The sequence below is a fragment of the Halichoerus grypus genome, chromosome 3 (genome assembly GCF_964656455.1).
Source record: "Halichoerus grypus chromosome 3, mHalGry1.hap1.1, whole genome shotgun sequence".
Taxonomy (NCBI): Eukaryota; Metazoa; Chordata; class Mammalia; order Carnivora; family Phocidae; genus Halichoerus; species Halichoerus grypus.
Window position 1 is genome coordinate 200,850,796 of NC_135714.1, and position 23,414 is coordinate 200,874,209.

The following is a 23,414-nucleotide window of genomic DNA, read 5'->3' on the forward strand; positions in this document are numbered from 1 at the left end:
GAAGACAAGAGAAGATCTTAGGGAATGTGAAATCATCCTGTCAAATCTGTCTCTTCTGGAATGCTCTTTTCCCCGTCTCTGCGTTAGGGGTTATTATTTTGGCCACAGGTCCCTGGTGGGGGCTGAGACAACGCGCGTGTCTGCGGTGTGTAGCTAACGTTTGGGGGGAGGCGTCTGCACGTGGCCGGCGGCCGAGCGAAAGGGGGCGGGGTGGGGGGCGCGGGGAGGGGCGCGCGCGCCACGGGCCGGGCAGTAGCCATTAGCCTGAGGAGGCAGGTGGGGAGAGGGAGGGGGCTGCGCGTCCTCGGAGCTTCTGGGAACCCCGAGACCCGCTCCGCTGGGAGGGGGGAGGCTGCCACTCGCCGCGGCGCCGGGAGCTGAGCAGCGGCGGGGAGAACTTGGTCCCTCGCGCTCGCCTGGGGCCGCTCGTCCAGGGACGTTGGGCCGGAGACGCAGGGCAGCAGGACGTCGGGCCATGGGTGAGTGCGCGGGCGGGGCCGCGGGGCCGCGGGAGTGGGTGGCCCGGCCTCGCCGTCTGTCTCGGCACTTCTCGCGGGCGCGGGGCGGTGGGGACGCGGCGGCACCCGGAGGGAGGCCCGCGGGACCCCGCGCCGGCGCCCCTGGCCGCGAGCGCGCGGGGACGACAGCCCGGGGGCGCCGCGCTGGGCGGCGGGGGAGCAGCCACGGGAGGCTGGGGAGCCGGGCTTGCCAGGAGCGGGCGGGCTCCGCACGTGTGCCCGCGCTGCAGAGCGCAGTTCGGGCAGCCAGTGGAGGTGGGGCGCGAGACACGGAAACTTCGCACAACTTCCATTCGCACAGGTTCCCGTGCGGGAGGTGCCGGCGCGGGGCGAGATCGGGGACACTCGCGACAAGTCCCTGTCTCACCGGACTGCCGCGTCTGCGCCAAGGCTTGAAGTTGAGGCTGAGGGCTGGTGGGTTCTGCCTGCCCCACGGCTGGGCAAATGGCGTGGCTGAAAGGGCGTCCCGACCCGCGCGGGTCAGCGGGCGCTGGAGTTCGCGCAGTGCGGCTCTGCTCGAGCTTCTGGACAGGGTCCACGCCTCTGGAGTGTGGCGGCGGCCGCTTGGAAGGGCCCCAGGAATGCGGGTGGGTGGGGTGCAGGGGTGGGAGAACCTGGTGCGAAACGGCCGACCCAAAGCCGGCGCGGCGAGGTTGGTCCCACGAGGGGAGTTCGCGGGAGAGCAGGGGAGGGGCGGGAGAGGAGGCACACGCATCCCCCAGACGTGGTTTGCTTTGCTCGGGGTGTCACAGGGTCGGGCAGTGCTGCTTTCCCCGGTTACTGATTAGCGACCCACCAGGTCGGGTTTCCTATTCAACGCCCGCACACTCATTTCTTCTTGTCCGAGTCCGTCGCGCGCCCCTCCCCCGGCCTCTCCCTTGTCCTTTGTTGTAAAGGATTTCTTCCAGAGTAAAGGAGGCTTTGGGATAGACGTGCTCGGGGTGAAATTCCTAAGTTCCCACAGGCTCAAGGGTTAGGGGAGGCTTTGACTGCTAATCGGTGGAGTTTATACACACTGGCCAATTTAGGAGAAAGGAAAAGAGAGAAAGCTGAGGACATTTTTGCCTCTGAATGTTAATTGTGGTCAAGACATTCATAGTTTCTTTTTGCTTGACCCGGAAGTCTTAGAAAGACCCATTTTTAGGGCCTTTGAATAAAGCAGTGTTGCACATGATCTCCAGAATGGAGATCTGTCTTTAAAAGTTTTCTGAAATTGAAGGAATATTTCCAAGTTAAAAAGGAAAGATAAAACACTTTCCCAAGTGTGGCAGAAAGTATTTCAGGCTTGGTCTTCCATTCTTTCTTTTCATTGTACGTGGGAATATAAACCCTTGTTAGAATAACACATGGAGGGAAAAAGCTGTCATAAATGGAAAGCCAAAATAATTGACTTAATGGAATTTATTCATTTACCCCACTAAAAGCACTAAGATGTGATTTGTATCCAACCTACAGTCTCTAGAAAGAAGGAAATCATTTACCTTGTAACCTTAAGCTTGAGTGGACTATCTATCAAACAGTAAGGTACTCTTAATTTTGAAGTTAATTGTTTCTCTAGCTTGCATTTCCATACTATAATGAAAACAGTTGGTTCTGAATTTTACTTCAGTAGCCCTTGGATAAATTAGGCGTGATCCCAGTTATAGGAAGGTGTTATTATGGAAAAGAGGTGGAGCTAACACCTGAGCCCTTAGGGTAATCCTGAGCTTGGTCTGTAACTCTTACAGGTTCTCCTCCCTATCTGTAATCTGACAGATACCTACGATTTGTCTCCACCTTCTTCTACGAGGAACACATTACATTTTTCTTATTGAAATTGAGGTCACTAAAAACTCATATTGGTGTCAGATGGCTAGTAAGAGAGCTTGGGTAGAGGAAGCAAGTGAGAGCTCAGGGTCAGGGAGTAGAGAAAGAACAAATATGTAGCAATGGAGAGTGAGATCAAGATGCCAAGACTCAGGACAGTGGCCCAGACATGAAGTGCAGAAATAGGAAGAGCCACGGAGCAGATGGGGGCCGATGAGAGACAGAAGGAAGGAAATATGTACAGAAACTAGAGAGAAAACACTTGGTCACTTAAGGTCATCTTTCTCCTCTTCTTTTAATTTACTTGTGAAAACCACAGAACGTTAGAATTTCTTTTATTTAGTCGTAGCAGGGGGTGAGGACATTGGAGTCGACATTGCTAGGATGAAGGGGAAAAACAGTGTGGGAGAATGCCTGGCTGTGCCAGCAAGCTGAATCCATCTTTTTCTGGTGTCATGACAACCGAAATTTATCATTTATAGAAAGGAAGATGGTGATATGGGAGTGAATATAGCAATCAATTCTTGTTTGACTCAGAAGAAATCCATACTGTAGCATTGTAGAAGAATGAGAATAATTGGTTAATCAAATATTCTGAATAATTTATGGTTATATCTATAATGCACAAGGCTAATTCTCAAAAAAAAAGAAAGAAAGAAAGGTTATTTGCAAAGTAGGCAAATTGACATTTTGGCATCTCTTGCTTCCTTCTTTTATTTTCTTTCCTCAGTGATGCCTTCAGCTTATCTAGTTATGCAACAGGGTTTTCCCTCTGCCCTCAAATATTGCTCTACAGAAAGGATATGATGAAGTGTTTCATACTAAAAAAAAATGCAGGACTAACTCTTTGCCAAGAGTATTTGCATTTTAGCTGCAAGGCTAACTTTGACCTGCAAGCTTCTAATAGTGAGATAGGTCAGGAATATTTTTAATTTCTCCTCTAACCTCATTACCTACTGCTCTTTGTTTTATTTAAAAAATGATATTGGACATTATTTAGTTCCACAGGTTATTGTGGAAAGTTTCATGGAGGGAGTGGTAGCAAACCTGATTTGGGGGGATGTGAAAGGGTTTGGTAAGGGAAGAAGTGTTCTGGCTAGAACAATGGGTCTCTTCTCAAAGCAGGAAGGAAATCAGTTTTGGGGAGCAGTAAGACATGGAGCTGAGTGGACAGGATGCCCTTGATTTTGGAGAGCCTTCAAAAGTAACCAGAGGAATTTAGAATTTACACGATAGGAAATAGGGAGTCATGGAGGAATTTTGAGCACAGAAGAATTACAATGAAATTAGTGCTTAAAGGAGATGAATTGATCAGTGTTGTTTAAGACAAAGGATACGTTGGAGAAGATAGACCCAGAAGATAGACCCAGTTGTCAAAGTAATCCTGAAATGATATGACATATATTTAGACTAGCCATAGTGGAATAGTGGTAACAGTGGAAATGGGGAAAAAAGACAGATGAAAGATATTTCTAATGAGAAATCTATAGTATCAATCAATTGAGCAATAATGAGGAAAATGAATAATCTCTCTCTGGAGATTTGAAACATTGAAAACTGGGGAAATAATGGGTCCCTTGATAGAATATTTAAAGGATTAACCTGATGCTTTATTTTCCTGATGCTTTGGACAGAAGATTAATTTCATTTTTGGAATGTTAATTAAGAGGTGATAGCTAGACATGTAAACCCAAATGTTTAGTATGTTGGAAATACATAAGGAGAATTTAGCAGAGCACAGGAACAAGAAGGAAAGTAAAGATTTGATAGTTACCAACTTCTAGTAAGAGGTAAACCCGCACAATGAATTACCTGTTTGAAAGTGGGAATATAAGGAGTGCTGGTTGAGGGATAGGAAAAGAAAGGATAAACACTTGCAGGAAGAGGAACATAAACCACATAAAATGTACTAAATGCCCTAAAATTAGAGCAGTGAAATGTGACATCTTTAACATTCAGCTTTAGATCAAGGAGTCTTAAGTTTTGATGAGAAGAAAATCAGGCAGAAATATTTTGTTCTCAATTTCAATAAATTTGGGCTTGGTTAAGGATCTGTAAAATTATTTGCAAATTTAGGCAAAGAATAATGAAACATGACATTGTCTTAAACTTACACAAGTTTTAGGAAAAATATGGCCCCCTAGAGGCAGTTATGAACAGGGTACAAAGAGCCAAGATTTGAAGCAGGAGAAACAGAACGGATAATGATGCTTTATATCTTTGGGTGGGTCATGTAAGTCTTGGGAATTCTGTTTTCCCTTTTGTTTGATGAGGGAGTGGGCAAGGTTCAATACATTTATGCAGGTAAGATCTTGATTTGGTAACAATTAGAGGGAAAAACATGCAAAGAAGATAAGGTTGAGCTATTTCCATTAAGCAAATTAAGAACAGTTTAATGGTGCTAGACTACTAGGTAAAACTTTTTTTTTTAAAGAGAGGGAGAGAGAGTGAGGGAGGGGCACAGGGAGAGTGAGAGAGAATCTTAAGCAGGCTCCACATGCTGGATCTCACAACCCTGAGATCATGACCTGAGCCAAAATCAAGAGTCGGGAAGTTTAACCGACTGAGCCACCCAGGTGCCCCTACTAGGTAAAACTTTTAAGGGCCATTTGGCCTCTAGTATATTATTCCCCCTGGAAAATTATAAAAGTCTTATAGTCTGAACCTGAACAGAGAAAGATAAACTACTGTTCTGGTTATCTTTGCTATGTAACAGGTATCCCCAAAACTAGTGAATTAAAACAACAATTTATTATTATCTCTCTGCTGAGCAGTTCTTGTTTGAAGTCTGGTGCCTTTGCAGTCTAGTATCTCCTGGGGACTCAGGCATCTGAAGACTTGACTGGGTTGGTTGTCTAAGGTAGCTCCCACATATTGGCAATTGATGCTAGCCCTTGGCTGGGAGTTCAATTGGGGCTGCCTTCAAGTGACTTGGGCTTTTCACAAAATGGCAGCTGGATTCTGACAGGCAACATTCCTAAGACAAGCGTTCCAAGGAACCCAGGCGGAAGCTGTAGGGGAGGGGTATTAGATCCCTCCTCTTGATCTGAGGAGAAATATACTCTCCAAGGAGAGAAAAAAATTGTAGTAGCCGGCTAATTGATCTCATTTCTAAAAGAGATGTCTTTAAGTGTGATTCACCGTATAGTCATCATCAGGTTTACAAATGAAAATTTGATGTAAGTTTTTTGAAACACATATGATAAAGGACTGGATCTTTAATTAGAAATATGAAGAAATCTAGGCAGTCACACTAAAATTTCACAGCAGAACATTTGAGTGTGGAAATTCATGCCTGGGTGCAAATGTGTTAGGAGGATGCTGGGATAAGCTCTACTCAAAATAATTTCAAATAAGCTCAGTTAGTCTTTCTTATTTTAATTTAAATCTGGAGTTTCTAAAGCTATTGTGAATTACTATTTATTTCACTTAGAATTGAGTTTGTGTCATAAATTGGAATGTAGGTCAATAAATCCTTTATTTAATATCCTCTCATCATGATAAACTAAATGCTTTGTGATGAACTGCTCAGAAGCTTGCTTTAATTTTCAAAAACATATTAATTATACAAAACACATAATTTGAACTGGTAAAGTATTGACTAAAAATAAGTATAGGCTTAAATATTCTTATTTTTGGAACATATATTTCTAACTTAAAGATGTAGGATTTAACAAAACTTTAAATGTAAATTCTCATTTTATCATTTTTAACTGGAGAGGGTCAGTTTGTATTTCTGATACAAAAATATAGGGCTTTCTCCTAGACAATGGAGAAGCAAAAATTAGGGTGAATGAGATGGGTTTAAACTCAAGGACAGAATCAGTTTCAACCTAGAAACTTAGTGGCCTTAAAAAAGAATTAGATTCTGACTTGCAATTTGGTTGATTTGAGGTCATTCTATTTTCAACTATTTGACAAGAGATGAGGAAATGAGGATAGATAATGTGAAGTCATATACTTCATGCATACTATACTATACAACAAACACAACCCCATCTCACCAAGAAACAAAGGCTTGACCTACATAACCGTATAATTAGAATAATGCATGAGGAGTCCAAAGGTAATACGACATGTAGTTAAAACAAATTTTTCTTTTGTTTGTTAAGATCACCTGTCAAAATAGTCACTCACTACTTACTGCATAATGTATAAGATATACGAAAACTATATAATAGCAAAATAAGTATCTCTTGCTATTTCTATAAAATTTCTTGTTCTGACCTCTAATTATATTGTCTCATTAGAATAACTTAGGGAATATGTTACTTACGAATTCCTGAGTCCCACTGCCAGATTCAGATTGAGAAGGTTTGGGCTTGAGAAGTGGACTTGCAGTTTTAACATGCAATCTAGCCAGTTTTGAGGCAGGGAGTCTGGGCATGCTTTGAGAAATAACCATTCTAGAATGCCTGCCTCTCTCTCCTTCATCAAGCCAACTGAGCTACCATTATAAGTGTTATTCCTTTACCTGTATCTTTAATATGTTACATTTAATTTCTAATCCAGTTCCTAACTCTAAAAAATGTTACCAAGAGCTATGCGTTGGGAGTGCTGTTACATTACCAAGAGCTGTGCATTGGGAATGCTGTTATATTTCTGTTTCTTTTCTCTGTTAAACTTACTAGGTGCTGTCTGTCTCTTTCTGCACCAGTCACTTCTTAGCCTTATGATGGGGTGATGCTCTCCAGAGATGACTGAAACTCTTCCCCGGAAGATTGCTTATGATTTCTAAGTGTTCATGTGTACATAACTACCAAATTGGTATTGCTATACCCAGGTGTGCCTACCCCCACCCAGCGGTCCCTCTACTCCCCCAACCTCAGTATGTTCAAAACTGAATTAATTACATCCTTCCTGGATCTAGGTTCTCTCTTCTCGCCTTTTACCTTTTCTTGATGACTCTTGGATACACCTGGCTTTGAGGATCTAAGGTCCTAACATCTCTTACGTCTGCACTGTTTTATCGTATATCATGAAGCTTGCTTTCATTCAGCTTCTCCCCCTCCTGCCTGGGCTCTGGTGGTTTTTCCTGTGCTAGTTACTTCCCCTCTTCCATTCCCCGAAAATCATCCCTGGATGGCGATCAGCACACTCCATTCAAGCACAGAGCTTACCATGCCATTTAGCCTCACCACTGTGTTATTTCCTGCTGTTCCCTTTTATGCACTTTTTCCCTAAACAAAAGAAACTACAGACTAATTTCACCTGCTCACCCTTAGCTTTTTCTTACGCCCAAGTATTAAATCATGCTTGGCTTAGTCCTTGCCAGGCCCTTTCTGTTTCTCTATGGAAATGCAAAATGTTATTGCTTGACTTAACTTCATTAGCACAACTTAAATATATTTCCTGCATGAAAAATACCCACCATGTGCCCAGTTGAGTGTTTTCCAAAGTACGGGGTACATACTAGTGAGATGCAAGGTATTTTAATTTTATATATTTAACAGATACAGTATTGAATACGTGTTAAGTGCTTTATGAGTACTTAGTGATTCAATCTTTACATAACAGTTCTATTATATAAATATTATTATTATTATCTTCATTTTTACACAGAGGTTTAAATAATTTGTCCACGGTGACTGAAGTAGTAAGCAGCAGAGAAGGGATTTGAACTCAGGCAGTCTGTGCTCCCAGACACTATGTTATACTGTCTTTCCATTTCAGGTGGGCATGATCTGATTTTAGGTGGTTCAAGAACATGGCATTAAATAAAATTGAATGTTACAATGATAAAATTATTCTCATCTCAATTTTCTTTCAATTCTTTTGATTAAACCAAGAAGAAATCCTAATTTAGTGGTATTAGTTTTACGCATTTCACAGCAATTTTACCTTAACAGATCTCCATTTACATACCATGTTAAATGCATCCTGGTTTAAATAAAGTGATACTCAAGTCAAAAAACAGCCAAATAGTTAAAAAGTACCAATGGTATTTCAGGTATTTCCTTTTATAATAAAGAGAGGGCAGGCCCTAGACTTTGAGCATTTGGTAGTCAGTGTTTTTAAGATAAGAAATACTGACTATTTATTTATGGTAGAGATTTAAAGTTTTATTGACAATATATTTTACTAAAAATGAAAATTGTGTTTTAAAACATAAAGTAAATGAGAGTAATGATGGTATCAATATGGGACAAACTATATAACTTGGAGGCAATTTGGTGCTGCAGAAGTAGTTAAAACATAAGTATTTCAATAAATTCTTATCCTAATTCATGTACATGGAGCTTGGGCACGTTTGTCACGGAAACTTCTGGGTCTCTGGGGATAATACCATCAATATTTATCTTACAGGGATGTTTGTAGGGAAAAAAAAGGATATTTGAAAAGAGTCCTGAATATAATAAATGCTCAGTCAGTTGTTACATTTTTCCATATTGTTAGGTAATATGGTAAAAACCGTGAGTACGGTGCCCAAGGGCCTGGAGTGTAGTAAACCCTGCATCTGATGAAAGTCTATCTTTTCTCTATGCTCTCAGTGTCTTATCTCTACATCTGTTATGGCACTTATTGAACATGTGAATGTGTTTTTTTCTTCCCCATTGTTGAGGTCATGTCCAGACTCTGAAGGCACCAACTTTTAGATAATTGGCTAAGAAACCAACAAACATTCTTACCGTTGCACTGCTTGTCTAATACTGCCTACCCTTGCTCCCTTAGTAGAAAGTTAGTTTGTCTATGTAAAATGTATTTAGGATTTGACTCTTGTCTATGTGAAATGTATTTAGGATTCATCATGGCAGGAGACAGGCAAGAAAGCAAAGGCGTGGAATGAGTGTATCTGTCGTGGGAGGGATTCAACACTGGACCAAAGCCCCTCATGAGATGAAAAACATAAAGGCAACAAGGATTTAGAAGAATCTGCTGAAAAGCAGATAAGATAGTGCAATGTCAGGAGAGTCAATGGAGAATAGCGGTTTTGTTTTGTTTTGTTTTTAAAGTTTCTATTTATTTATTTGAGAGAGAGAGACAGAGAGAGAGCAGGAGCGGGGAGGCAGAGGGAGAAGCAGACTCCCCGCTGAGCAGGGATCCCAATGTGGGGCTCAATCCCAGGACCTGGAACCAGAACCTGAGCCAAAGGCAGACGCTTAACAGACTGGTACCCCAGGAGAACAGCGTTTTGGAAATGAATGATCTGCAGTATTCAGTACACCAAAAAGAAGAGAGGAATGCCTTTCTTTTGCTTAATGGCTTTTTCATTGATATAAGCCTGTTGAAATTAAAGTGTTTTTAATTAAGAGGTGAAGATACAAGCCTACTCTCATGGAGCAGATTTCAAGGACCAAAAACAAAACAGGAAGGAAAGGAAGGCAAGGAAGGAAAGGAAGGAAGAAAGGAAGGAAGGAAGGAGATGAGAAGAGGGGTAAGGGACAAGGAGGGAGAGGAAAGGGAGAAAGAAGGAGAGAAAAAATTTTAATGCATCCAAGGTCAAGTGAAAAATTTTTATCAGGTAGGAAAGAACAAGAATTGCTTTATGTTTTGAGAAAGAGGGAAATGATCTAGGGGAGAGGCATAGATTGAAAAGTCATGGAAATGACAGAATCCCTGAGCAACATATTAAATGGTTAATAATATGAACTTATTTTGTATTACTTAAACACAGTTTTTAAAGTAAAAAATACTATATATATATATATATATATATATATATATTAAAGATTTTATTTGTTTATTTGACACAGAGAGAGAGATAGCGAGAGCAGGAACACAAGCAGGGGGAGTGGGAGAGGGAGAGGCAGGCTTCCCGCGGAGCAGGGAGCCCGATGTGGGGCTCGATCCCAGGACCCTGGGATCATGACCTGAGCCAAAGGCAGACGCTTAACAACTGAGGCATCCAGGAGCCCCCAAAAGTACTATTTTGTTTATAAAAATGTTTGATGGCAGGATGCCTGGGTGGCTCAGTTAAGCATCTGCCTTCGGCTCATGTCATGATCCCAGGGTCCTGGGATCGAGCCCCCGCATTGGGCTCCCTGCTCAGTGGGGAGCCTGCTTCTCCCTCTGCCTCTGCAGCTCCCCCTGCTTGTGTTCTCTCTCTCGCTCACTTTCTCTCAAGGAGATAAAAATCTTTAAAAAAGGTTTGATGGCATGGGGCGCCTGGGTGGTTCAGTCATTAAACGTCTGCCTTTGGCTCAGGTCATGCTCCTAGGGTCTTAGGATCGAGTCCCACATCGGGCTCCCTGCTTGGCTGGGAGCCTGCTTCTCCCTCTCCTGCTCCCCCTGCTTGTGTTCCCTCCCTTGCTGTCTTTCTCTCTGTCAAATAAATAAATAAAAATTTAAGAAAAAAAGAAAAGAAAAAAAATGTTTGATGGCATTTGGGGATTTTTTTTAAATGAATGTGCTTTTTGATTGTTTTAAATTGTGTAATAATATGTTCAGTAAAGATATAACTTGTCTGTTTTGACAAGCATATTGTCTTTATTTTTCTTATATTTCATTTATAGAGAATATTTATACCTTTAATACTAAGAATATGTAGATAAATATAAGGTCTATATTCAAAAAGTTAAATGAATCAGCAGAGATAAAGCATATCGTGGTTAAATATTTACTAGGCCAAAAATCAGGAGATAACGGTTCTTGTCCCAGCTCAGTTGTTCCTGATCTGTGTTACCTTTTTCCTCCAGTGTAGATGAGAGACGTGAGTGCAGTAGCCTCTAAGATTCTATGCAGCAATAAATGCCTATAAGCTGGGGGTGCCTGGCTGGCTCAGTCCGTAGAGCTTGCGATTCTTGTTCTCAGGATCATGAATTTGAGCCCCACGTTGGGTGTAGAGATAAATAAATAAATAAGTAAATAAATAAATGCCTATAAGCTAATAAACAAACAAGAAAATAAATATAAGACCAGATGCCACATCCTCATCAGATTATTAAAGAAGATAGTTGTATAGCAGTGTTTCTCAAAACTGCAAATACACCGTCCTTCTTAGTAATTTCTTTGTGTTTTCAACCTAGACTTTCTAACAGAGAAGACTCTTAAGACTTCAACCAGAAGATTTTGGTATTTTTCTTTTTTCAAGCCTTAGATACATATTTTTTATACTTACCAAGTGAAGATAAAGAAACAACTGAAACAAAACAAACATACAGTATTTCCAGGAATTATCTGAGGCTTCATTAGGCTATGTTACTCACTTATAATTCACTATATATTATTATTTATATACATTATTAACATATAGTAATTATATATTATAGTATTTATACATTATTGATATGTTACATAGTAATTATAGGTATATAGTATAATACATATTATTGATATATAATAACAACTATATGTTATAATAATATATTACTAATACGTGAGAGAACTAGTTGATATATTTCAACATGTAGGTTTATATTTCTTATGCTGGTAGCATCCTAAACTTTTGAAGTATCTTGCTGCATGTGTGTCTGTGTATGTATGTGAGTGGGGTCCTTGTTTCTGCATTTTGTTTGACTTGTTTAATTTTTATGTGTGTGAGTACAAGACAGTGTTCTGTGAAGTTGTTACAGTGAAAAAGGAATCATTTTGCAATTCCTAAAAATGGTGTTTTAACCACTGGCAATGTTCTCTGGGGGTAAAAAATACAGCTATGCTTAAATCCTAGTCAATAAGTCCCAAACATTTTTTTAAAAGAAATATCAAGGTATAGAGAAGGAGATAATATCTGAAAATATAAAATAAAATACAAAAATAAAATATAACTCACAGTTGCCTTATTCTCTCTGGGTGTAATATTTTGTATGTCTTTTATTAAAGAAAAAACATAAGTATGTAAAAGAGAAATGCTGAAATGGAGTTGTTTTCAAAAAATTCTGAAGACCAAAGACACAGTACTGTATCTACTTTAGTAGACTTCTTCTGTTACCAAGATAACTCAACGATGACTTCAGATAAGTCAACCATGAGCTTGAGACTTGAAACTCAGATAATGAACATTGGGTACTAAGGGAGTTTTCTGCATTCCCATTTCAGATTTTCTACTAAACAGTTCAAAAAGGACAAAAATTCACAAGGAAGTACTGGATACAGGACACATGTGTGACAAGGTTATCCATTATTGTCACTGTTTTACACAGTCTTTTCCTTTTAGAAAAGGACTTACAAAAAAGAATATAATTTTGTTTGTTAATTATACATGAGAAAGTAAATTCACAGCAACAAGTCTCTAGAGAGGAAAAAGCCAGAGCAGCTATTAATATAAGTGCACAATTTGTAAGTAATTTGTTCCTTAGGTATAAATGAAGTAGAGATCATTAGAAAAAAATAGTGTTATTAATTAGATCCATTCATTTCACAGCAGTTACTTCAATGGACTTCCCTTTATATAACATGATCAATATATGGTTTACATAAACTGAGAGGTAAAGTGATGTTCAATTCAAAAGAGTTTAAAAAATTTTTTTAAATACCAATAATGACAAATCTCATCACATTGTATTAAAATCATTGTTGTGGCCGAATCATTGTACCTAGGGCTACCAATATGTCCATGGTAAAAGAGTACTCTGTATTATGTACTGGAAATTTGCTAAGAAAGTAGAGCTTAGGCATTTTCTCCATTAAAAAAAAAAGGTAACTGTGGGGTGATGAATGTGTTAATTAACTGAATTGTGGTTAATTATTTCACAATGTATATATATCATCATGTTGTAAACTTGAAATAAATACAATCTTATTTACCACCTGTACTTCACTAAAGGTGAAAATTTATGAAAATAAAAAAACTAAATTAAAAAAAGGAGTACTTCTCCCCAAAAAAAACAGCCTCTTAAATTTACTTTAATATTCATATGACTGAACAAATAGTTCATAGGGGTCTACCACATGCTCACATTGTTCTGTACACAGTGACATAGTGAAGGATGCAGAGTAAGTATAATTTCTGTTCCAGAAGGGCTTACACATTAATTAGAGATATAAAACTTGCACACAGAAAACTATTTCAGAATTTTATAAGATTAGATAATGGAGGTCTAGATTAAATATAAGGATTGCTAAAACCATCGGTCAAGAATGGAATAGACCAGTGGAGGCTGCAACCATCACAGCAAGTTTTCCAAATGAGGAACTTGAAGAGGAACTGGGTGTCCTGTGACTTTGTCATGAAGTAGGGGTGGTGGTGGTGTGGGCATAGCCCAGGAAAAGCAGGAGCACAGGATGAGGAGGGAGGTGGAGGTGGGGGGGGGATGGCTTGCTTCCCTCCCCTCCCCCGAATCTGCTTCCCCTCAGCTCCCTAGTATAAAGGCTGCTAGTTTTTCCACTATCCATGACCTCTGGAATGGGATATGGGGTCACAACCTAATAGAAGGGTTTCTAGTCATGATGAACATAATGTGAATGGCTCCTTGGGGTGAGCAGGGTCAGGGTTCCACCTGTCACAGCACCTTATCCTTCTGTTCCCTCACTCTGGTGCTCCAGCTATAAACCTCATTGTCCTCACCCAGCCCTTAGATAAGCTGTGTCCTGTTTGCTTTCCTTCTATTCCAACCTGTCATTACTTCCTTTCTATTCAGTCATGGCCCATGTTCCAACCACTCTTTCTCAGTTATTCTTGATTCCCTTAGCTCTTTGTCTCAATGAGTCTAGATTATTGCAACCTAGGTGGGAAGAAGACTTGATATAAGAATTGAGAAAATGGTTCTATTACACGATCATGCAATTGTAACATTTCAGACAGGGAGTGATAAGGAACTTAGCCGACTTGTTACAGATGTGGTAGAAAGGAAGGATATATGAGAGATAATGAGAAGAAAAGCTATCTTTCTGTCTGTTAGAATACCAACCGCAAGAAGTTGGTATTCTGAAGAAGAGAGAAAGCCATCATCAAAGACAAGCACAAACTGAAAATATTTACAATCCAGGCAGTTGCCAATTAATTAAATTTAATGTACCAAACCCCTTGTTATTAAATAAGAGGATGATGTGGATGACTTCTGTCAGCCCAACGATTCGGGATTGTTTGGTTGATCTGTGTGTCTACTTGTTATTTCATGCTACCCCCCTCCCTAGAAACTGCAAGATGATGAACTTTCCAGATGAAGGACTATTTTACTAAGATTATGCAATTGGCTTTAGTCTCTATGTAAATAAAACCTTCAAACAAGCTTATAAGATCCAGTTTCCAAAGGACTGCCATGATGTATCAGAAATTTATAAAATTTGACCCAAATATGTAAGAATGCCCACTTAATTGTAAATGAAATAATTTAATTTAACGTAATTATAGAGTATAACTTAATGGGCTATTTTAAGGATCAAATTAAGTTAAAAAATTAAAAAATTGAAAATTTATTTTTTATTTTTTTATTTTTTAAGATTTTATTTTTAAGTAATCTCTATACACAACATGGGGCTTTAACTTACAACTGTGAGATCACGAGTTGCATGCTCCATCGACGGAACCAGCCAGGCACCCCTAAAAAAATCTGAAACTTTAGATACCAGAAAATGTGATATAGTTATGTGGCGGATAGGATACCAACAGTTTTTTAAATATCACTATTTATTTAGCATTATGAACTTTTCCCTATTTTTAATACTTAGTTTGTGTGATTTAATTGAAGTGAAGGGCAAAGAAGAAAGATCCCTTTTTCTTAACACCTTAAATTTCACATTCTTACCTTCAGTGTCTCTAATTCTGGGGGCTGTCTTCCATTTCCTTTTTTTTTTTTTTTTTTTGCCACCCTATTATTCCCCCTTTCTTGCTTTTTCTTGGCTTTTAAAGTTTAAAATGATGAATGTTTGAAGAAGGCTATTATCCTTGTGGTTGAAAAATTCATTCAGTTCTCTCCCATCTTCTGTGTAAAAGACTGACCCAAAGCAACATGAAATAAAATACTACATAATTAAAACAAAGTATTCTGGATAGGTGAGTTTTAAAAAACTAATTGGGTATCTATAACTATGTTGTTTTTTAAAGATTTATTTATTTATTTGGAGAGAGACAGAGCATGAGCAGGGGGAGAGGGAGAGGGACAAGCATACTCCCTGTTGAGTGGAGAGCCTGACTCGGGGCTTGATCCCACAAACCCAAGATCATGACTTGAGCCAAAGGCAGGCACCTTACCAATTGAGGGACCCAGGAGCCCCTGTAACTTTTTTTTTTTTTCCATTCTCCACTGAAGCTTTCTTATATGAATATATGGTGGTACATGCAGGTGCAAATGTGTAGAGGGAGAATCTCCCTGTCCTCAGCTGCCAAGTAGTACTAGTGGGCATGACTCTGGTCATCCCATTCCTGCAAAGACTATAGAATTGAGGTACAAATAGCTGTTTGCTCTCCTCAAGCAGAGTCCTTCTGTTTCCTTTGTCAATGGCTTTCTTCTTCTGTCCCAGTGACTGTAGCACACTGTTTATATATTGGCTGTTTAGAATGAAAAAATCTAGTCTTTGATCATTGACAACGAATCAGAGCAATGAGCCTGCCCATCACGGTACACTGGATATAGTCTTTGGTTGTTAGGCTCTTGGCTGGTTTGCTGTACTTTACTGTCCTGAAAGTTGGAGGAAATCTGGCTGCTTTGTTGGTTGTTTTCCTCTTCTTATTAACACTTGCCAAATCTTTTGTCATGCATCTTTAGAACCATGACAGCTTCTAGGTCAAATTTCAGTTTTGATCACTGCATCTTTAGAAGTAAAGCTAAGGACTGAAATAGCCATTTCCTTCTCAGTGATTGCAGTGGATGCTGATTAGCTGCATGCTGGTTGTTGAAGTCATAGCAACAAGTCCTGCTTACTATCTTCTAGGCATCTCAATTAAGTTTTTTAGTCTTTGAATATATAACCACAAAAAAAGTTGGATCTCCTAGGGAAAATGAATACATTCTTTTATAAGAGAACAACTTCATAGAGTTAATTAAGCATTCTTTTCTAATGTTCATTTCTGAACTAAGCTAGAAATTATTTGCAGTCCTTCCTTTTTTTCTTCCAGTTTTCATAATTAGCCTTTCAATGGACTTAATCTTTTAATTTTAAGATGATTAATTGCCAAGTTGTTGGGTACCATTGCTTAGGTTACTAAGCTAAACATAACCAGCGATAACAAGGAGAAGTGCACTGAAGTTGTTATAATGGCAACAAATACTCAAGTTTTATTTTCAACAAAGACTCAGGACATTTTATAGTCAGCAATATTGTCTCGAGAAGAGCTATAATTATTTCACTTTTCCAGAGAAAGAGAGATTTGGGAAGGTAATTTAATTTTTTTGTATTAAATTTTTCTACTGTATACAATAGGAAGAGAAAAGGATTTTTTCTCTTTTTACAAGTCATAAATACAGTTGACCCTTGAGCAATGTGGGGATTAGGGGCACTGTCCCCCCCATGCAGTTGAAAATCCATGTATAATTTTGACTCCCCCAAAACTTAACTACTAAGAGCCTGCTGTTGACTGGAAGGAAGCTTTACCTGTAACATAAACAGTCGATTAACACATATTTTCTGTGTTATTTGTATTATTTACTATATTCTCACAATAAATTAAGCTAGAGAAAAAATATTATTAAGAAAATCATAAAGAAGAGAAAATACATTTTCAGTACTGTACTGCATAGGAAAAAAAAACACATATAAGTGGACCTGCACGGTTCAAACCATGTTTTTCAAGGGTCAACTGTAATTGTAATATGTCCCTATATAAAGGTATCAGCAAGGATGCTTGGCATAAGATCAATATATATAATTAAGGGCATGCCTATATGTATTGTAATAGGGTTGTATGGTAGCTACCCTTGTGGTGAGCATAGCATAACATCTAAACTTGTGAAATCACTATGTTACACACCTGAAACTAATGTAACATTGTGTGTCAACTATACCTCAATGAAAAAAAAAATAAATTAGAAAAGAGCATGCCTGCATGTCAACAATACCAAAACAAAGGTAAAAACAATTCAATTGACAATAGCAAAAATTCTAAAATAAACCTACAAGTAAATGTACCAAAAATATATGAGATTTTAATGGCAGAAAGTAAATGTAAATACATGACAAGATATATCTGTTTAGTAAATGTGAAATCTCATTTTCAGAAATATTCCAGTTATCTTTTGCATAATTATATACAAACTAATCTCAATAATATTCCCCAAGAATTTTTCATGGAATTAACAAAGTGATTTTAAAACTCTGTATGGAGGGGCGCCTGGGTGGCTCACTCGGTTAAGTGTCTGCCTTCGGCTCAGGTCATGATCCCGGGGTGCCTGGATCGAGTTCCACATTGAGCTCCCTGCTTAATGGGCAGCCTGCTTCTCCCTCTCCCTCTACCTGCTGCTCCCCCTGCTTGTGCTCTCTCTCTCTGTCAAATAAATAAATTAAAAAGTCTTAAAAAAAAAAAAAAAAGTTTTAAAAAAAAATAAAGCTCTGTATGGAAAGGTTATTTTCTATAAATTGTTGACATAATTCTGAAAAAGAAGGAGAAGGGAGAGGTTGATCAGGCTTTCTAAATATCTAGATTTATTTCTTAAACTATGGTAATTATAACTGTGGTTTGAGCACTAAAAAAACAGAAGATGAATGGAACCAAGTAAGGTGTCAAAAAAAGGATGCAGATATCTGTGTCCTTGCTGTATGATAGGAGAGGAATTACTAGTCAGTGTAAGACTGTAATTAATGGTGTTAGGATAACAGTTTTACATACAGAAAATGAATAAGTTACTTTTATGCCTCTCACATACCCCTCCCTGGCTCCACACATGAAAATAAATTCTAGATGTATCTAATAAGAGGGACCTAATAAGGATCTAATTGTGAAAACAATCTTAAAATGTGAAGACAAATATAGGAGAGTAACTTTATGACAATGGTGTAGGAAGGATTTTTAAAACATAGAGGGAAAGTAGTAATAATAAAAGACGGACAAGTTTGACCATACCAACGTTGAAAGTGTCTTTACGATGAAATAAAAACATTAAAAAATACAGGCCACATTATAAAAGCTTAATTTGAAAAAAAAATGTAAAAAGCTTTTATAAATCATTAAGAATAAGAGAAATGATAATAAACAAATGAGCAAAATAAAAAGACAAGAATTTCACAGAAGAAGAAACTATAGATGCCCCATAAATATATCAAGAAATGTTCCCATCTCTGGTAATCAGAAAAAATCAAGTATGTGCATGCGTGTGCCTGTGTGTGTGTGTGTGAGAAAGACAGAGAGAGATTGAGGAAAAAAGGTAACCTGAGTAATCCTATACATATTAAGTAAATTGAATTAGTAGTTGTACAGCTTGCAGCAAAGAAAACTTCAGGCACAAATGGCTTCGATGGTGAATTTGACCTATCATTTAAGGAAAATACAATAGTGATTCTATCATGAAGCTTTCCAGTAAAAAGAATAGGAAGAAATACTTCCCAAGCCATTTTATGAAGCCAGCATTACCCTGATGCCAAAGCCCGACAAGGACTTTACAATAAAACAACACTACAGATTAGTCTTATGAACATAGATGCAAACATCCTCAAGGAGATTTTAGTAATTTAAATTTTAAATTTAGTAAGTTAAATCCGATATATAAAACATTTAAACCAAGAACAATAAACCACATGGGCTTTAGACTAGAAAAGCAAGGCTGGTTTAACATTTGAAAATTAACCAGCATAATTCACCATGACAACAGACCAATGAAGTAAATACTGTATACTTGTCTCAGTAGATGTAGTAAAAACATTTGACAAAATTCATTTTCCATTCCTGATGAAAGGTCTTCACAAAGTAGGAATATAAGTGAACTTCTTAACCTGATAAAGGACATTTACAAAAATCCATACTTACTGGTGAAAGACTAAATACTTTTCTTCTAAGACTGGAAACCATGCAGAAATCCCCACACTCAGTTACTCCTTTTTGTCATTGTGCCAGAGGGCTCAGCCAGTAAGGCAAGAAAAAGAAAGAAAACTCCAATTGAAATTGGAAGGGAAGAAATAGACACTTTCTCTTTACAAATAATAGCATTATATAAGTAGGAAGTCTGAATTAATTTACAAAAAAGTTATTAGAGTTAATATGTGAATTTAGTGAGGTTGCAAGATACGAGATCAATATATAAAAAATGATTGTATTTTCACCTACTGGTAATAAACAACTGCACATTTATATTTAGAAATAGTACCATTCAAGGGAAATGAAAGCAAAAATGAACAATTGGGACCTCATCAAGATAAAAAGCTTCTGCACAGTGAAGGAAACAGTCAATGAAACTAAAATGCAGCTGACAGAATGGGAGAAGATATTTGCAAAGAATGCATTGGATAAAGGGCTAGTATCCAGAATATATAAAGAACTCAACAAAATCAATACCCCAAAAATAAATAATCCAATTAAGAAGACATGAGCAGACACTTCTCCAAAGAAGATATACAAATGGGTAGGGTAACAGACACATGAAAAAATGCTCAGCATCACTCATCATCGGGGAAATACAAATCAAAACCACAATGAGATACCACCTCACACCTGTCAGAATGGCTAAATTTAACAATTCAGGAAACAACAGATGTTGGTGAGGATGAGGAGAAAGGGGAGCCCTTTTGCACTGTTTGTGGGAATGTAAATTGTGCAGCCACTCTGGAAAACAATATGGAGATTCCTCAAAAAGTTAAAAATAGAACTACCCTACGACCCAGCAATTTCACTAATAGGTATTTAGCCAAGGGATACAAAAACAGTGATTCGAAGGGCCATATGCACCCCAATGTTTATAGCAGCAATATCCACAATAGCCAAACTGTGGAGAGAGCCCAGGTGTCCATCAACAGAAGAATGGATAAAGAAGATGTGGTATGTGTATATATATATATAATATTACTCAGGTATCAAAAAGAATGAAATCTTGCCATTTGCAACAACATGGATGGAACCTAGAGTATATTATGCTAAGCGAAATAAGTCAGTCAGAGAAAGACAAATACCATATGATTTCACCCATATGTGGAATTTAAGAAACAAAACAGATGAACATGGGGAAGGGAAGGAAAAATAAAATAAGATAAAGATAAAATAAGATAAAAACAGAGAGAGAGGTAAATCATAAGAGACTCTTAACTATAGAAAATAAACTGAGGGTTACTGGAGGGGAGGCATATGGGGACATGTGCTAAATGGGTATGGGCATTAAGGAAGGCACTTGTTGGGAGTGAGCACTGGGTGTTATATGTAAGTGATGAATCACTAAATTCTACTCCTGAAACCAATACTACACTGTATGTTAACTAACTTGAATTAAAAAAACAAAACAAAACAGCACCATTTGTAATAGTACCAAAACATATAAAACAGGCATAAGTCTAACTTTATGCTGAAAATTATAAAACATTAATGAAAGAAAACAAAGACCTGAATAAATGGAAAGACATGTAATACTCTTTGATTGGAGGGTTCAATATTAAGTTATCAGTTCCCTCGAAACCCATCTGTAGATTCAACGTAATCCCAATCAAGGTTCTAGCAAGAATTTTTGTAGAATAACAAGTTGGTTCTACAATTTAGATGGAAAAATGGAAGAAGTAGAATAACCAAAACAATTTAGAAAAAAATGCATGGTTCAAGATTTTGAGACTTACTCTAAAGCCGTTGTAATCAAAATGATGTAGAGTTAGTGAAAGTGTAGGCATATACGTGAATAGAACGGAGGGCAAAATCTGGAAGTGAACCCATATAGAAAGTCAACTTATTTTTGACAAAGGTGCAAATACTATGCAATGGAGAAAGGAAAGTATTTTAAACAAATGATGCTGGCAGAATTGGGCATTCATGTGTAAAGAAATAAACCTTGACCCAACCTGTACTATGTAGAAAAATTAACTCAAAATGGATAAGAGACCTGAATGTAAAACATTAAATTATAAACCTTTTAGGGGAAAACATAAGAGAATATCTTTGTGGCCTTAGGTTTGGCAGATACCTCTTAGGAAAGTATCTGCCAAATCCTAAATTTAAAAGAAAAAATTTTGGTCTAAATCAAAATCTGAGACTTCTGTGAAACCCATTGTTAAGAAAATGAAAAGAACAGCCATACACTGGAAGAAATTATCTGCAAAACACATATCTGATGAAAGACTGGTATCCTGAATATATAAAAACAATGAAGACCCAATAACAACAACAACAAAAACAAATACCCAATAAAACAGTAGGCAAAAGATTTATGCAGACACTTGACCTAGGAAATACACAAATGGCAAACAAACATTTAAAAAGACGCTGAACTTTATTAGTCACTAGAGAAAGGAAAATCAAACTGACAATGAGATATCACTATACACCTACTAGGATAGTCAAAAACAGAACCAGACCAAGCCAAACCAACACCAAGAAAACACACCAAAAACCTATATCAATACCAACTGCTGATGACAAACAACTAGACTCTCCTAAAATGCTGTCTGGAATGCAAAACAGTACAACTGCTTTGCGAAATGATTTTGCAGTTTCTTATAAAGTTAAACATACATTTAATATGAACCAATAAATGCACCCTTATGTATTTACCTAGGATAAATGAAAACTTACGTTCACTTAAAAATGAATGAATGAATGTTTCTAATGGCTCTCTTTATAGTCATTAAACACTGTAAAGAATCCAGATGTCCTTTAACTGGTGAATGGATCTACAAACTGGTACAGCCTACAATAGAATACTACTAAGCAATAAAACAGAAGGGACTGCTGATAAACTCTGGTAACAAAATAGAATGGATGAATCTCCAAAGTGTTATGCTAAGTGAAGAAAGCCAGAATTTAAGGGCTATCAATCCATTTATGTAATTTTCTAGAAAAGGCAATTCTCTAAGGGCAAAAAGCCACATCACTGGCTAACAGGAGTAGGAAGTAAGGGTGAGTGGCTGACTACTAAGGGACAAGATAATTTTGGGGAACTTTTTCTGTGTCTTGATGTGGTGGTGCTTATGTGACTATATGTTTTCCCAAACTCGCAGAGCTGTAAACTACAAAGGATGAGTTTTGCTGGACACCAGATTGTACCCCAGTAAAACAAATAAAATTTGAAGTAGATATGATTAAATAATACCTTTGGTTAATTTTGAATGGCATTTTATTTTTTTCTTTTAGTTATTTTTATCCTTAAAAAATAAAAATAATAAAAATTAATTTGTCCAATTTTTAATAGCATCAAAAGAATTCCTTCTAGATAACAATTTTCCCCATTCCCATTCCAAACCCTGTTTATTTTCTTATCTTCTGTAGATCATTCAATCTTTCTTTTTTTCTTCCGTTTCCTTCAGTTTCACACAATGTATAAAATCTTTAAGTGTTAGACCTAATAGAAGTGGGAATTTTTAAAACAACCTTTAATTAAAATCCTTCAGTTTATTCGGGCATTAAGCATTAAATAATATGTTCCATTTTATTTTGCATTAAAAATGGAATGCATTTTAATGACAAGTTATGCTAACAAACAAAAATCAAACCTATGCCTGATGAACTGGTGTGTTGTTTGAGAGAGAGCCTTAGTAGGATCCCTGACTCTTGAGAACTGACATGTACATAAGTCTTTTCAAAGGTCACATCACCATTATTATTACCAATACAAATATTTTATATATTCTTTCAAATGTGAAAAAACACTCTTTCAAAAACCTGTTTTGATTTTACTGTAAGTAGAATTTGGAAACATAATTATTATATTCCATCAAACCAATTCAGTGCTAATATTAAGAACTTGAATTTATTTAAGAAGAGCCCTCACACATTTACAAGAATAATCCAGTTAGTAGAAACTGAGCTTGCACACATGGAAGATGATAGTAAGTCCCGTCTCAGAAAGAGAGCCCAGTACATTATTATCGGTCTGGGGTTCAAATACTACCACCCTTATATTCCTAACAAGCTTAGACAATTTGAACAATCTTACTGAGGCCTCAAAGATGTTTTCTTTTTAGTTTTTGTAAAGTTATGATACTACTACTTCAGTTTTGTTGCATGGATTAAAGATATGTAAATAATCTCACATAGTACCTGGACTTGTAGATGCTCAAAATTACCTGTTGTAAATTTTATTATTGGGTGAATTATATTAGGACAGAAGGGTAAATCAGATAATGTGATAATCAGTGTACTGGACCGCATAGGAA

The 23,414-nt window shown here is 37.7% G+C and overlaps 1 protein-coding gene across 1 annotated transcript in view; it reads left to right on the forward strand.

The window, feature by feature from the left end:
• The first annotated feature begins 279 nt into the window (after positions 1 to 279).
• The window catches only part of GPM6A (glycoprotein M6A), a 336,785-nt gene continuing 313,650 nt past the window's right edge, over positions 280 to 23,414 (forward strand). The window contains exon 1 of the mRNA XM_078069878.1: positions 280 to 479. Within this exon, the coding sequence (XP_077926004.1) occupies positions 476 to 479 (4 nt within the window). The 5' untranslated portion in view covers positions 280 to 475. The remainder of the gene's footprint in view (positions 480 to 23,414) is intronic.